This window comes from Tachypleus tridentatus, chromosome 6 (assembly GCF_004210375.1).
Source record: "Tachypleus tridentatus isolate NWPU-2018 chromosome 6, ASM421037v1, whole genome shotgun sequence".
NCBI classification, from domain to species: Eukaryota; Metazoa; Arthropoda; class Merostomata; order Xiphosura; family Limulidae; genus Tachypleus; species Tachypleus tridentatus.
In genome coordinates, this window is record NC_134830.1 from 89,055,997 (window position 1) to 89,073,343 (window position 17,347).

The 17,347-nt window shown below is 34.2% G+C and overlaps 1 protein-coding gene across 1 annotated transcript; it reads left to right on the forward strand.

Annotated features, from left to right (window-relative positions):
• The first annotated feature begins 6,702 nt into the window (after positions 1–6,702).
• On the forward strand, positions 6,703–14,015 carry LOC143254610 (uncharacterized). Its single transcript, XM_076509758.1, has 3 exons — positions 6,703–7,088; positions 12,226–12,325; positions 12,908–14,015. The coding sequence occupies exons 1-3, from the start codon at positions 7,018–7,020 to the stop codon at positions 13,052–13,054; spliced, it is 318 nt and encodes a 105-aa protein (XP_076365873.1). The 5' UTR covers positions 6,703–7,017; the 3' UTR covers positions 13,055–14,015.
• The last annotated feature ends 3,332 nt before the right edge of the window (positions 14,016–17,347 follow it).

Genomic DNA, 17,347 nt, shown 5'->3' on the forward strand with positions numbered 1-17,347 from the left:
CGTTTTTATTTAATTTTTTAAAGAACGAGTTTTGTGTTTATAAAGTGATTTCTCGTATGTTTTTATTTAACTTTATACGAACGAATTTTTTATTTTAAAGAGATTTTTCGTATTTTTTATTTAATTTTATAAGAATGAGAGTTGTGTTTTTAAAGAGATTTCTCTCACGGTTTTATTTAATTTTATAAGAACGAGTTTTGTATTTTAAATACATTTCTGGTATGTTTTTATTTAATTTTATAAGAACGAGTTTTGTGTTTTAAATACATTTCTGGTATGTTTTTATTTAATTTTATAAGAACCAGTTTTGTGTTGTTAAAGAGATGTCTCATGCGTTTTTATTTAATTTTAAAAAACCGAATTATGTGTTTTTAAATAGATCCCTTGCATGTTTTATTTAGTTTTATAAGAACGAGTTTTTTTGTTTTTAAAGAGATTTCTCTCACAGTTTTATTTAATTTTATAAGAACGAGTTTTCTGTTTTTAAAGATATTTTTCGTATGTTTTTATTTAATTTTATAAGAACGAGTTTTCGGTTTTTAAATATATTTCTCGTGTGTTTTTATTTAGTATTATAAGAACGAGTTTTGTATTTTTAAAGAGATTTCTAGGTTGTTCTTATTTAATTTTTAAAGAACGAATTTTGTGTTTTTAAATAGATTCCTTGCGTGTTTTTATTTATTTTTATAAAAATGAGTTTTTTGTGTTTTTAAAGAGATTTCTCATACGATTTTATTTAATTTATAAGAACGAGTTTTGTGTTTTTATAGTGATTTCTCTTACGTTTTTATTTAATATTGTAAGAATGAGTGTCGTGTTTTTAAAAATATTTTTCATACGCTCTTTTTAATTTTATAAGAACGAGTTTTGTGTTTTAAAGATATTTCTCATACGGTTTTATTTGATTTTATAAGAATTTGTGTTTTTAAAGAGATTGTTTGTATGTTAGTCCCCCGCTATTACGGCGATATGTCTACGGATTTAAAACGCTTTAAACAAAGGGTTTAATTCGCCTCGGTGGGCTCAGCAGATAGTATGATGTGGATTCTCTATAAGAAAACCACACACACTTTTGGTATGTTTATATTAATTATATAAAAACGACTTTTGTGTTTTTAAAGAGATTTCTCATACGTTTTTGATAAATATTATAAGAACGAGTTTTGTTTTTTAAAGTGATTTTTCTTACGTTTTTTTTAGTATTATAAGAACGAGTTTTGTCTTTATAGAGATTTTTCATGTTTATTTAATATTATAAGAATGAGTTTTGTGTTTTAAAGAGATTTCTCGTATGTTTTTATTTAATTATATATGAACGAGTTTTATGTTTTTTAAAGAGATTTTTCATGCGTTTTTATTTAATTTTATAAGAACGAGTTTTGTGTTTTAAAGACATTTCTGGTATGTTTTTATTTAATTTTATAAGAACCAGTTTTGTGTTTTTAAAGAGATGTCTCATGCGTTTTTATTTAATTTTAAAAAACCGAATTATGTGTTTTTAAAGAGATGTCTCATGCGTTTTTATTTAATTTTAAAAAACCGAATTATGTGTTTTTAAATAGATCCCTTGCATGTTTTTATTTAGTTTTATAAGAACGAGTTTTTTGGTTTTAAAGAGATTTCTCTCACAGTTTTATTTAATTTTATAAGAACGAGTTTTCGGTTTTTAAATATATTTCTCGTGTGTTTTATTTAATATTATAAGAACGAGTTTTGTATTTTTAAAGAGATTTTTAGGTTGTTCTTACTTAATTTTTAAAGAACGAATTTTGTGTTTTTAAATAGATCCCTTGCATGTTTTTATTTATTTTTATAAAAATGAGTTTCGTGTTTTTAAAGAGATTTCTCATACGATTTTATTTAATTTATAAGAACAAGTTTTGTGTTTTTTGTGATTTCTCTTACGTTTTTATTTAATATTGTAAGAATGAGTGTCGTGTTTTTAAAAATATTTTTCATACGCTCTTTTTAATTTTATAAGAATGAGTTTTGTGTTTTTAAAGATAATTCTTGTATGTTTTTATTTAATTTGTCCCAGTCCAGCCATCCTTCCTCTATGAAGTGTCTCAGCAAAAGTGGAAAGTTTTTGCACACGAGTCCAATCTCAGGGATTTCTTGTTGCTTGCCTTACCATTCTTGGTGTGTCCAAGTTTCTAACATGGTTTTACAACAGGGGTCTTTAGTATCCTCATTTTCAGGTTAGAAGGCAGCTTTATTCCCTACCTTCCACCTTTCCTCTTACTTCAGGGTTTCTCTCTCACCTGTCCTTACAATCTTAATTCATTCTTTCCAGATTTGTAAACCTCTTTTGCAGCCTGCTCTTCCAGACTAGGATAATAAAATGGCTCTCCTTTCTTTTACTTTACCTCCATTTGGACCTACATCCTTGTGTTCTTTATCTCATCTGTCCCTTAATGTAAATTTCCTTCTCTTGAAGGAAACTCTTGAGGGTAAAACTTTGTTCTTGTCAGTTTCCTTTCCTTCTGTTTCACATCTCCATACCCTGTTCCATTTCAGATAGACTTCTATGTTCTGTGTGTGCTTCTCATTGTTTTATTGCTCACACAACCTTTTCCATTGTTTCTATTCCTATCTCTTTATCCCTTATGACCCTTCTACATCCATGGATCTCTCTCCTTTTACACTCACCAATTGGGTTTATGATTTGATCCATTTGGCTTATTTCTTTTTGTCTCCTTTCTAGCATACTTTGTACTGTAAAATATATGTGTAAAAACAGCTGGTTTTGATTGAGAACATTTTTTTATGTAAAGGAGCGAACAGTGAAGAAGGTCGAAACATTGTTCACTCCTCTACATAAAAAATTTTCTCAACCCAAACCAGCCGTTTTCACATATATATTTTTCTCTACAAGTGGGTGTTCTCGTCACCACTGATTATTTGTACTGTGTTAACTCACATTGAAGCTAATACCACATTTTTCCTCACTTTTTATCTTCATCAACCTCTGGAGGAAATCCTACAGTCAGATACTTGGACCAGTTCTAACATGTTCATCTTCCATTACTGATATAATATCATAGATTTGGTTTACTTGAGTTCTTGCCTTCCATCTGTAACTATACTCTAATATTTGGCATGATTATAACACCAGAAAAATCTTTATTAATTATTTATTTTCTTTCAGGGGCACAATTTCATACCTTCTTTATTTGGATCCCACTCAGATATTCTTTAACGCTAAATATGCCCTGTACACCATGTTGAATAGCACTTTCCTTCCATGGTTCTACATGCTCACCTTTGAGATGGGGTGTTTCACAAGATTGATTGTTGGTGATTAACATGATATTTACTTCGTATATTGGCCTATCCCAGACTGTACCACCCATGGACTTCATGGTTAAAGCAGAAAGGGATATCTTCCCATCTCTACCATGTCTTGATTGAATAAATTGTTATAGTCTGCTTTTCAAAATAGGGATTCATGATCACCCATTGCACTGTTTTGAGTGTTGATGTTCTTCAGGGTTCTCAAATGCATTCTTACCATCCTTTTTTTCTAATGGAGTATAGGAATTGTTAAAACTTACCAGTTTCAAGCTTGCTGGATGGGTTCCACATGAGATGGATATAATTATTCAGTTCAGAGTAGACCAGTGGTGTTCTACTAGTGTAAATGAGTAATATCCTCCAATTTACAATTACACGTACAATGGAAACATCAAAATGCAGTTTACCTTCAGTTGGGAGCACTCTTACTACCTTCATGTGGGTGTCAATACCCTGCAGGCTGGTTTTGGTTTTTAAGTGAATCGACATAAGTCCTAATATATGTTCTGGGTTGTCTGTCTTCTTCCCTCAATTCCTCTTTCTGCATGATGGTTCACAGTTGGAATATGTGGTACTGTTCTGATTTTGTCTTAAGCTTTCTTTATTCTGTTGTGTTATGTGGATGTTATTGTCATTTGGATGGTCTCAACCTGTTTTACAGTCACAGGAGTTGATAGCACACGACAGACTTCCTTTCGATAGCAGATGTCACATTCCCAGATTGATTGCTCAGAGCTAATCCTGTCTAATACTTAGGAATCAAAGTAGTTCTAAATTCTCCTGTTCTTGAGTTTGATGTGAAGGCAATATGCTTCTCTTTCTACTCTTATGCAGATGTTAGTACCCTACAAGGAAGTTTTGGGTGTAGCTGACTTGCCGAGTATGTGCGCCACACCCTAACCATTCTACACTGAGATGCACTTCCATTTACATGCTTTAGTATTGTGGAATCGAGGTATTATATCTTTCTCTAGTTAGGGTCACTTTCTTACCACATTCTCTTCCACTAAATGTGTTCCTTGCATTTTCTGCCCTGACTTTTAAACATTCCACAAGAGGGCAAAGAGAGTATACTTTGATCAGAAGTAGTGTGGTTTTTCTCTCCAGATCTTCAGATATGACTCTCTTATCTACAGGGGTAATTTTCTGGGGAATGTCTGTTCTCCCCTGACACTAGCAAGGTTCTAATGCTTTTTGGGATGTGGTTTTCAATAGCAGCACTTAACCCCTTAACTTATGCTCGTATGCAAGCTCTACACAACTAATGGAATCTTGCATGGAATCCTTTGCAGACTTTTACTACTCCTCTTCTTCCTACCATTGTCAGTGATCTATGTCGGCGGTTGGACAGAACTCACATACTTTTATTCCCTAAAAGTGCCCGTTTTCTCAGTCATAAAAAAATCCACAACTACTAAAAATACGATTCCACACCTTTCTTGCTGCTAGTTAGGAAACAATATTTTAGCTTTAAAATGAAAGGTACATAGAGACTTGCAGTTGTTTGTAGTAAAACAATAATTGTGATATGCTATTAAGCATTGCTACACACTTTACTGGTAAAATAAGTACTGTTAAGGACAACAAATTCCAGTTTGAGTCTTTGTTCCTTCTACTTCTGGGGGGGGGGCAACTATAATAAGGTTCAACAGGTAAGGAAGAAAGGGTAAGAATCAAGATGAATACGTTTAAGGTAAACTGAAACAGTTGAAGAGTAATATAATAGTCAACGGTTTCTAACACAGTTCTACAAAGGGTACAGCAAGAAGTCTTCGCTTGAACATAACTGTATTTAAGTGTATATAAGTTTCCAACTTCAATTGAAATAAAAGAATAACATACTTAACGGTAGCTCAATAGAATACCGCAAATAAATTTTAATAGCCAATCAACGGAGTGACATTCAGAATACAGAGCTGTTTTGTCAACAGTTTCATTTCCAGAAATACAAGTATGACAAGATATTCAACAAAAATATTTTAGGGGTCAGAACGAAGTAGTCGAAGGCTACTTCTGTCTTTGCTTGCTGCCACTAATTTTGAACTGATACACCAAAAGGAAGGCAACTAGAAAACAGTACCCATTGCTAATTCTTGGGGTACTGTAATTGAATGCAGGTATTTTGCTATTATTCTTATGACACATGCAGGCGAGAATCAGTAGTTATTTGACTCGAACCTTGGACTGTGGAGAACAGGATATAAATTTTTCCCATTAGAATTTTATTTGTATTCCAGGTGAAGTGTCTCCTATTACTAGCTAGTTAAGGATATTTTCAAATAAGTCAGGCAGGAGACCCCAATCTTCATCATGTTGTATTGCGTTACTTTTATGCCCCCATCAGGATTTGGACGCGTGTAGAAAACATCAGGTAAGATTCTTGGAAATGCATCAAACAATCAAAGGTAGTTCTGTCTTCGCAAATAACAGTTTATCAAAATGTAAGTAACATTTTCAATAACCAGTTAATTAGGGAATAGAAAAAGAAAGACTGTCAAGTTTGAAAATTAAGATGAATTAAACTTGCTTCAAGACATATAGAGAATTGTTAAAACTATAACTTCCATTATGTGCTTCAGAAAGTATCCACTTGACGTGGGCATTGAAATCAGCAAACATGAAATAGGTTATTCCATCTGGTCCAGGGAAAATATCACAATATCTTAAATCAGATTACAATTCGCAGCAGTGAACTGGTCATTATTAGAATCCACCTTGCTTTCAGCAAGACTCAGTGGTGTAAAACTGATTTACCAGAACACAAGGTTGGAAAAATGTGAGAAGTTAAGTAAAGATCACGGTGTCATCAAGAAGCCTTTAGTGACACAGTGGTATATTTGTGTACTTACACTGCTAGAAACCGAGTTTTGATACCAATGGTGGACAGAGTACAGATAACGATTTGTGAAGATCAACATCATAGTCAGCATTAACTCATGAATTGACACTCTTGATGTTTCTTATATCATTAAGGCGCAGCTCAAATAAAGTACTGTATACATACATTTTGTTCCATAAATACAACAATTGAAACGTAACAAGGGATAAACTTTGCAAGAATTTATTTATTTACTTTTATTTGGGGGGGAGGATAAATTTATTTCACACAAAATAAATCCTACCTAAATAAATCTTATTTATCGACCACTACTATTTCTTCACTGTTTTACTTGACAGTTGTGTTTTTATATTGTTGTATGATTGTGTTGGAATATTCGAATATGAAATCCAATAATCAATACATTTATTATTACAATCCACAACGATCTAAGTTATGACTGAAATAAGCCTTCCCCACGTGATTAACACTCGCGCTGACACTACACGTCCGGGAAATGCATCAGATTCGACTATTGGTCCGCAGCCCAAATTGAACACAAATGGAAAGCAGCTACATTAGGCGCGAGTGAGACTATCTCTTTTCCAGAGGGGTGTACCAGGTCGAGTTTATCTGAAGGCGGGAGTTCCTTGTGCAAGGAGGGCTGTAGGTGTTATTTATGGAGAGAGGTTGATCATTCCTCAGGGTGGTCGAGGGTGATTTAGGGGCTCACATACAACAATACATACACAGGGGGAGAGTGAAGACAGCACGGTCCACTCCTTAGCGGCAGCCGAAGGTAGTGATGACACTATAAACCCAAAGGGGATGGGAGGGGAGAAATCACACACAGAAATATTTTTTCGCTTTTTGGAGAATTACATGTGACGTTTATAGAATTTATAATGACCGAAACTTGTACTGACATTGCACAATTGCCATGCAACCGCTCTGATGACGGAAAGAAGAAATCCAGGTAAATATTAGTCGTTTATGTCTTATTTTCCTATACAATGTTCAGTATAAGAATACGAAGGTTTAACATTATAGATTAGCTGAAGTGAATCCATGCGTATGTTGTGTACAACTCGTTATGTGTAAACAAGGATGGTTGCCCGTTACATTGTGTAGGTCTGTACTATGGTAGTCTAGTAGTATAGTAGAGTAGGAATATTTATATTTAGGTAATGCTTTGAAGCAAGTATGAAATCGAAAATATTCCCCACTCTTGACATCACAAATGCATATATTTGGTATCTTGAATGCATAATAATATGTACTTACTATAGTAAATACTTAATACATAATAAATACTTATTTTTAATAAATCAGTAGAGCTACAAATGCTAAAGCGTACACACTTTATGCGACGTGTGTATTATGGCGGGATCCACTGACACAGCCAACAATGGAGTTACAAATGGGGCGGCAAGACAAATAATTTGAAAACAGTGAAAAAGTGAAACATATATTGTGTTTAATGTGTGTGTTTTTTTAATTTAATATTACAAACTATCTAAAAATCTCTTTAGGTACAAAATGTATTTAAATTTTTAAACTCTATACTGTGAAATCGAATGGTGCGAGATAGGAGCCAGTGCCAGGCAGTACACTATGAATAGAAAGCCTGTGATCCTGCAAAATATTCCCCCAACCCCCTCTCCCTTCTTTGCTCTCAGAGAATTTTCTCAGACTTTGGGTCCCTCCCATAATCCATACCGGTGAGAGAAATGTAGGATTCGGGGGATATTGCATCGAGTTATGAGCAACCAAGTTGTGTAGTTAAAATAATAAAAAATGTATACCCTTACGAAAATCAGGGGATACTATGGATCACGCTTCAGCATGCGTATGCGTCTGCAGAGATTTCCTTGTGTTCACTCTACAGTCCACAATTCCTTTTTGATTTCTGTCCAATTTGGTGAAAATGTTAGTTCAGTTGAGGTCTGGCCAATGAATGTTTTTGGCCACCCGGAGGGGGGGGGGGCTGTGGGAAGAATTTGCATTTTGAAGTACGTTTTTATTCGTTAGATTGAGGGCAAGTCCAAGGATGCACCGTCGGTTTGCGGACGACCGACATTTGCTAGTTGTTATTGTTGAAATTTATCATTAAATTTAGTTAAATAAATGATACATTTTACGTTCCAGAATGAAAACCCGTGACATTTGCATGGACGTCTTGCATGATATTTATTAATAGACACTGTGCAGTTTAGTAAACTTTGGAGTTAAACATGGCAGAACAGTCAGAAGTTTTCAATATTTTCCCTTGCATTAAATGTAATTATAAGGTTAGGCATTTTAGCAAGCTTCTTTCACATTTTTCTTTGGTTCATAAGCATGAGCCTAAATTTGTTGTCCCATGTGGGGTTAATGGATGTGAAAGACCATTTAAAAGCATCAGATGTTTGAAAAGACATATAAATAAAAAGTATGGATGGTTTGCTACTACCAGTATGCATGATAATGAAGCTGGTGGTGAATGTGCCGAGTACTTTATGGAACAGAGGTATAAAATCTCTGACAGGGATGAGGCAGTTGATGATAATAAAAAGATGGTTGTCACAGACAAGCGAAGAACCTTAGCTAAAACAATTCTGCAACTGCGTGAAAATGAAAAAAATTACTTACAAAACTACAAGTAATTTTTTTTAAAATTTGTCCTGTTCTATTATGGCTACCAAAGATGGACATTTATTCCAAACCATAAAAACAACATTGATCAGAAATAGTATAGATGCAGTGATGGAAGCTTGCAAGAAAGAAAGTCTTCCATGATTGAAAATTTCACTGACCACAATTATTTCCAGTCTTACCTTGAAGATAATTTGGCATTTGTAAACCCTGTTGAGTAAGACCTGGGAATTGATGATGATTGGAAACATGACACAATGCAGTATGTTTCTTTATCAGATACTCTGAAGTGTGTGCTTAAACATGATATTTTTAGCCAGGTTGTTTATCCTCGCCAGTCAGCTGATGATTGTCTTAGAGATGTCGTTGATGGTGAACATTTCAAAAACCATTCATTCTGGCAGGAAACTCCCCTTGCCCTTCAAATCATTCATTATTTTGATGAGTTTACAGCTGTGAACCAGGCTGGAATACGAGCTCCTGCTTACAAATATTCTGCTTTCTACTATCAGTTAGGCAATATTGAACCTGCTTTGAGATCTCAGCTTCATTGTATATTCTTAGCAATCTTGGTGAAGAGCGAAAATGTAAAAAACAAACATGGGATAAATACAGTGATGAGACCTTTGATTGAAGAACTATCTGTTCTTGAAAACATTGGTATTGACATTGTCAAACCAGAGGAACATTCAAATTCAGAAGTGCACCTCTTGTTGTTGTTGCAGATCGTTTGGGAAGCCATGCTATTAGAAGGTTTCTCGAATCATTTTCTGCTCTTAGATCATGTAGATTCTGCATGGTAACTCGGGATGATTTAAGAAAGTTGACTGATATTTCAAAATGTCCAAAGAGATCTATTGCATCCAATAATTACCAAGTTGCAATGGTCAAAACTGAACCGATTTTGACAAGTACATATGGGGTTAAAAAAGATCGCCCCTGAACGTTCTGCAGCAATTTCATGTGGCAAATGCTCTACCACCTGATATATTACATGACCTTTTTTAATCTGGCTTGGTGTCAGAAATTTTAGTTTTACTCTTAGATCAGTATGTCTTGTCTGGATACTTCAGCATTCAGTACCTTGCAAGCAGAGTGAAGGAGTTCCACTACAAAGGAACTGATAAAATCAATGGGCCTGAGCTTGTTATTTTGAGAGAGTCTGTACACATTAAGCAAAAAGCTGTGCAAGTTTGGTGTCTCTTAAGGTTATTTCCATTACTGGTGGGTGATGCAGCGGCAAAAGGCAACAACAAATGAGAAGTTCTGTTGGCTCTGCTGGATATTGTAGAATTGATAATGTGTCGTCAATGTCATATGCAAGCATTGAATTTTAAAATGATGTGATACAACAGTTCCATTCTCTTTATGAAAAAGAATTTTCAAATAGAACTCTCAAGCCAAAGGGACATTTTACTTTTCATTACCCAGAGATGACTCGCAGGTTTGGTCCACTGAGGAATGTGTGGACCACGAGATTTGAGTCCAAACAGTTTTTTATTGATGTTGCCAGACGTACCAAAAACAGGAGGAATCTAGCCAAAACAATGGCAGTGAGACACCAGTATAAACTCTGTTCACATTTGGAAAGCAATGGATTTCTTGGAATAGATGCCTTTGACCTGACTAATCCTGTCAGATTACCTGTGAATTCACTCGGAGAAGAGCGAAATCTTGTCAGTGCATTTGTTGGGGAAGGCGATTTTTCACTAAAGCATCAGGTTGTACAGTCAACTGCATCACATACAACACAGAGACAATGGTTGTCAGTAGCTATGAATTCGACAGTCTTCAATTTTCTTCAGTGATCTGTTGCTTTGTTCTTTGGGGAAAACCTTTCCTGTATTGTCAAATATATTAAACTATTGATTATCACAGGCATCTTCATGCTCACATTGTAGAGTCAATGAGAAGCTATGAGATCCTGAGTATTCCAGATCTTTATGATCATTACCCATTGCCTTGTTATGTGAACAAAGGTGAAAATATGATCGTCCTACATCACTACATTCGTGGCGACTGAATGATGACAAATTTTAAACAGAACTCTGTAATCAGTGGTAAATTTTAACCTATTTTATGTAACTTGGTGTGTACCTTCCAGTGACAAATTTCATCAAATAATTTGGCATATTTTATGTAAATTTGTTTCTGTCTTTTTATGTCAAATTTCATCAAAATTTTCAAACAGAGAGAACTTGTGTCATATTAATATGTATCATGCATATTTGCACCAAAATCACCACTATCATCACCATCTATTGAGGTCAGACTACTTATATCCACTTTCACCTTTTAAAGGCTACTATTTGTTAGGGAAAAACCAAATTACTTATTTAGCTTATTTATACCAGTCCTGCTGATGCTAAATTTATGGAACTTTAATGTATCTTTTTGGTGTTTTGTAATTGTTCTTCAATAACAACTTTTCTGCATGTGTATACATATAAATCATTTTTGATCAGTACCATACTTTTAAATTCCATTTAAATAAATGGCTTTACCCTACCACATTACCTACAATGAAAAAAAAAATTGTAGTGTCAGTGGATGGTCTGGGATTGTTGCCCAGTAAGATTTCTGACAGCTTAAATCTGGATGTAGATGCTACCAACTTCTCAGCTCAAGTGTACATGGAAGACTGGCAGGACTGGGTGGATGTTCAATGGTCTGACATTCAAAACCATGAGCAAAGTTGCGCGTTTCTCTGGTTTCTTATGCTGGGGTCTCTGACGGAGAGATAGCTGTTGTGGTAAGTCGTTTGTAAGAATGCGCAACCCATTTATTTTTGAGTGATTATAATCATTTATGTAGTTATTGGAAATCACTCTGCAGAAACTTTATTCCGAAGAAAAGAAGTAAAATTGTTCAACATACATTATTCAACATAGCACAATTACTGTTGTTACTTTTCATTACAAATTTAGACCCGTTAAAAATGTATTTTTGATCAGAATCCACTGAACCCTGAAGTGCCTTCAAACAAGCAGAGTGCATCTTCACCCGGTCCCAGTACTGAACAAATTCAGTCCATATCATCATGGTAGGATATGTCTTAATGAATTTCAAACATATCTTTCAATCTGTTGGAGAAATAGTTTCATCTTTCACTTGAGACAATTAGGCCTTATTTAGTATTTCATTGCAATCAGTCAACCCCAATTTGTAAGTATTTTGAACTATTTGATATTTTCTTTAGTCAGCATCTTAGCATTTAAGCCTTGGACAGTACACTTTAAGCTGGAAAATTTGTCAAGGTTGCCTATATCTACTGCTTTGCTGTTGTCGCAAAGGAAGCCTGTTGAGAAAGAAGGTCGCTTCCATTTACTGGATGCAGTCTACACTGAGGTTTCCAACTATACCTTGTGAGTGCTGTGCAGTGAATACCATGTGTACCATTTCTGATTACAAGCGTGTAATTATATCTCTTCAGATGTCTTCATCTGTACTTGATAACCTGCTCAACCTCTATTTTCCAGATATCCCACTTCAAGGCAGTATGACCAAGTAGTGGATAAAATATTTAAGCGCTACCCTCAGCTGTCAGATGCCCCAAATCTAACACCCCAAGGTGTTCGTGTAAGTACTATCCACATGTGCATTATGTTATGTTTGTTGGGAAATATATTTTTATCACAAATATATTCTTTTATCTATACATTTGACTTTGTGAGCCCAGTAAAATTCGTCCTAAAGTGCATAACAGGAAAAACCATATCACCACTTGTAAGGGTGTAAATGTATTCTGCAAAAAATATGTTCATTTGTTACAAAATAAATTAAATGTCATTTTTTGTGTTGCATAATATTAGTGAAGAAACAAGTGAAAATTTTGTGGGAAGTTATATTTTTTAAAATACACACAAGTACATATATCTGTCAAGGAGGGGCTGCGGTAAATACTATTTTGATACTTTGAAACATTTGTTTTGTTTGTATACGATGTTACATGACTCAACTAATGAAACTCAACAAATTTGACGCTAAAGAGAATACATTGCCAAGATGAACTCGTACAACTGATTTTCAGCTTCTCAGATTGAACCTGAAAAAATGCCAAAGGTGGTTTAAAAGAAATACTGTTTAAAATAATTATAGTTACACTAGGGCAGTTTTGTTATTCATTTTCGATAGAACTAATTCTGCCAATTCTAATTGCAGGAGCTGTGGAGGTTGAGGCTTCGTCAGAAATTCCAGAATAATAGAAAGCGGAAGGATTCATCATTACCTATAGTCCAAGAAAGAAAGAAAAAGACAAAAACTGCAACAGATGAAATCACATTTCAGAACAGAGGCTACATGGATTAAAGCAATACTTGTGTGAAAAGCCAGTTTGGGAGGATGAAACTTCCACCGAAAAACACAAGGAATGGATGAAAACTCGTTTGAGTTGCAGAAAAAAAGGGTGATCTTTGTAAAGTGGACTTGCTTATGGACAAAACTCTGCATGATCATAGGAAACTGACCATTGACAACACTCCTGTCAATGAACTTATAGAGCATTATCCTTTCCTTATGGCATCACCAACACAGCTATTGAATGAATTTAAGCGGCTAGGAAATAATGCAGAAAAAGGAGTGTCGAACTTTCTCAATATAAGGACTCAGTAAATTCTCACCTGCAGGACAGAAACATATCACCAGAAAATAATCTATTGCTAGCATTTCTTATGAAACAGTCCTCACACATGCCTGATGTTACATCTAGTATTGCCATTCTTGGTATCTCTTTCCGTCTAAAAGAAAGTGAAAGTATCATGGTGGGTACTGAAGTTAGGGAACCTGCTGAGAGTGGTATATACATTCAATGTGGTTCAATTTCTCAGTTTTGTGATCAGGAATTCAAACTATATGTTGATGGTTTTGATATTTGTGCCACTGAAAATTTTGTGGAAGCATTCACTATGTATGTAGGGAGTTTTTATATCTTCAACTTTGCATTTCCAACAAAACTCAAGAAAATTTTCAACTTTGTTGAAAGAGTTGTTCTGAAGTTCTATGATGAGTCCAGGAAAATTACCAAATCTGAAAAAGATGCAGATTGATGTATTCTTCAGTTGCTCGATCTCTTGAATGTCAAAAAACATAGCAGCAGGAAAGCTATCAAAACGTCAAGGTAAAGGAAGAGGAAAGTGTTCAAAGCCATAAGGTTATATTAGATCTGGTAATAGTAACTTGTCATGTGTATTTGATGGTTGAATTTTATTTTGGTTCAGGTATATTGATGTACACTTGTGTTCAGTTTGGAATAAAAATGGTGCTGCTTAAATGGATTTTATATTTTTCAGGATGGTGGCCGGTTACTGGGACTTAGGTTGAATCATCAGATGGCTGCGGGGTTGAATGCTCAGTAATGGTTCAGTTGACCACAACTGACTGAAGATGGTCTCTTTGCCTAACAGTGACGTTGCAGAGGTGGTCCTGACCGGGTCAACATGACTTATCTTCCATGGTCGTTGGATAGTCATAATGACAACAGTTCATTGTTAATGGATGGTCATAATGACAACCGATCCTTGGACGAATAGTGTCACACTGAGTATGTCATGACTACTCTGTAGAGGTTTGCAGGTAGGCAATGAGACTATTGTCAGGTAGTCGGCATTGGTCATAATGACTACCGAACGAAAGTCATAACGATTATCATAGAGCAGTCAAATGTATTACCTGCCAGGTATCCCTGCCACCATCACCTGACTATTTTCTGACTACACAATGGTAAAAATGACTGATATTTAATAGTTATTACGTAGTCATCGATTTTAGCGACTATGTGGAGAGTCTTTTTGGCACCGCTTGAGTAACCTGATTTACTATTCAAATGTCGTCACTTTGACTAGTTCGTATTTTGATTGGTATCTTTGTGTATATAAAACAAAACAATTAGCCATCAAGAAACTTTACTGAAGATGCGACTTTCATTTTTTCAGATTACGTTAAGAAACAAAGGATGAACTTCTTTCAAGTCAGAGGTGCTGTATAGACTTTAATAAATGAACCAAACAATATTTTATAGTTCTTAATAAATATACTATTGAGTTTGGAATTTCATAACTTGATAAAGATTTAAAAGTTACAGCAAAAATATTTTCACAAAGGTATCTGTAATCATTTTGTCTTAGAATAACTTTGTGCATTCTACTATGGAATATGTTGGTAAGATATATCATTGCTAAGCATTGGAGAATACATAGATCCTTTAGCATCGTTAATAATGATAGAACCAAAGAATACAGCTGTGGCAACCAATTGAGTAAAGCACAGAATGTTGATCCAAGTAACCAGAGAAAATACATTACATTGCATATGTGACAACATGACACCAGTTATAATATCAGATATAACAGTGTAATTTAAATTACTAAATTTAACACATTTAAGACGTACAATAACTCAATGGTCACAATGTGAAGATAAGATGATAGTCATCCAAGAAGGATCCATTGAAGTTTACATATTAAGAACCCTTTGAAGAATGGTTGTGTGTTGAAATCTTCATAAATAATTACACGTGTGTTAACAAATAGTTAGGAAAGAATTATACATAAACAATAAAGTAACTTGAAATTATCCACTAACAATAATAATATTTAAACTATCAAAAAAGAGAAATATCTATAGCACAAATAAATAAATAAATAAATATATATACATATATATATTAATATCATAATAAATGTAGAAACAAAGTCCACTGGATTAACTAGAATTATGATCAAGACAGTAAACAGTAAAGCTAGATACATAATTTGGAATATGAGAATTTAACCAGGTTTCAAAAACCAAGATGATATGATGAATATAAAGATTTACGCAATGTTTTACATACACATCATAAGACTAGAAGTTTAGGCCATTCCACTGTAAAAGCTTAAAATGATTGATCATCATCAGGTAAATTTCTCAAATGCAATACATAAGTTTTTATAGTATGGGAATTCAAATATAAACTTTAGATGCTTCTCAGAAATCTTAGCAGTAATCGTGTTTTTCAGTGATGAACCCATTAAAGTCTAAGAGTGCAGAAGATGTAAACTTACGGGTTTCAGTTTGAGTAGAGAATTCACTGAAATGGATTGAATAACGTATGAGCCTAGTGATGTAGTTTTGATACAATTTTGATAATCTACCAGTGTATACACGACCTCAGAAAAGTATATTTTGTACCACTATAGCGCAAGACATACTGTAAAGGGGAGATTAATGAATTAATAATTAATTTTATTGTGAGATAAGTTGCAATCATGCAAGTCCTGAGATTCTTGTCGGAATGTGCGAAAAAGTCGTTGCGTGTTATTTAACATAGTTGACACTTTTTGAGGCCTGTTGCAACAACAGCAAAATTAAAACTTTTTATCCACTCAAAATAGTAGATGAGCTCATGAGACGATCGGTTTGTTTGTTGTTAAGCACAAAGTTATACAATTGACTATCTGTCCTGTGCTAATCAAGAGAATCAAAACCCCATTTTCAACGGTGTGAACCCTGAGACTCACCACTGAGCAACTTGGAGTCTCGACGAAAGAAACTTATATAGTCAAAAGGAAAACACTGGTTACACTGAATGGGTTTACTGTTGGGAGGTTTTTTAAAGCAAATGCTAAAAATCTGAATATAACATATCTAGATAAGAATGTCCAAACAAAGATGATAAGAACGACAAATCACTCTTTTCATTTTTGTTATATTTTATTCTTGGAATAATTTTTGTAACCAGAACTATTCAGTTCCTCGTGGAAGTTATTACGTATTATAATTTATTTCGGACGAGTATCCGATTTATTATGTTACGTATTACAATTTCAAGTAACCTGAAGCTGAGTTAAATTATAATTTGAATTTATAAGTTAATTAAATGTCGATGCATATCAAATCTATGATATTTGTCAAAAATATTGTTAAATACAGTTTTTTAAGACAACTATATTTTAATATGCAAACAATAATGCAGTTTGGTTTGTTTTGAATTTCACGCAAAGACTATAGGGAAGGCAGCTAATCATCACTACCCATTGCCAACTCTTGGGCTACTCTTTTACCAACAAATAATGGAATTGACCGTTATCTTATAACGTCCCACGGCTGAAAAGGTGAGCATGCTTAGTGTGATGGGGATTCGAACCCACAATTCTTGGATTACGAGTCAAATGCTTTAACCACCTGCTACAATAATACACTTTATAATAACAGTTATTACTAATAATGATTTATATATAAAACTTTTATGAACTTTCAAATTATACTAAGTCTTCTTTCCGGTCTGGAATTAATTCTGAGTTAACGTAGACTCAATTCATTTAAAAGGGAGCTAGCTATCTCTACATTTTTCGCTGATCTCATTCCGTTTGCAAGCTGACTTTTCACTGCTGATGTTATGTAATGTTTTTGTAGAAATAGTGATGTTCGATGTGAATTTACTGAAGTTGAATGTTTGATAACATTCGAAATATCTAAACGTTTCTGGGCAAATAGTTATAGTCTCCCGATTAATAAGTGTTAATCACAGTTATAGCTTCCGAGCTTTATAGTATACCACCTATAAAAAACCAATATATTACTGTCTGCAGGCACGTCGGTTTATAAACGTTAAGGCTTGGTGCT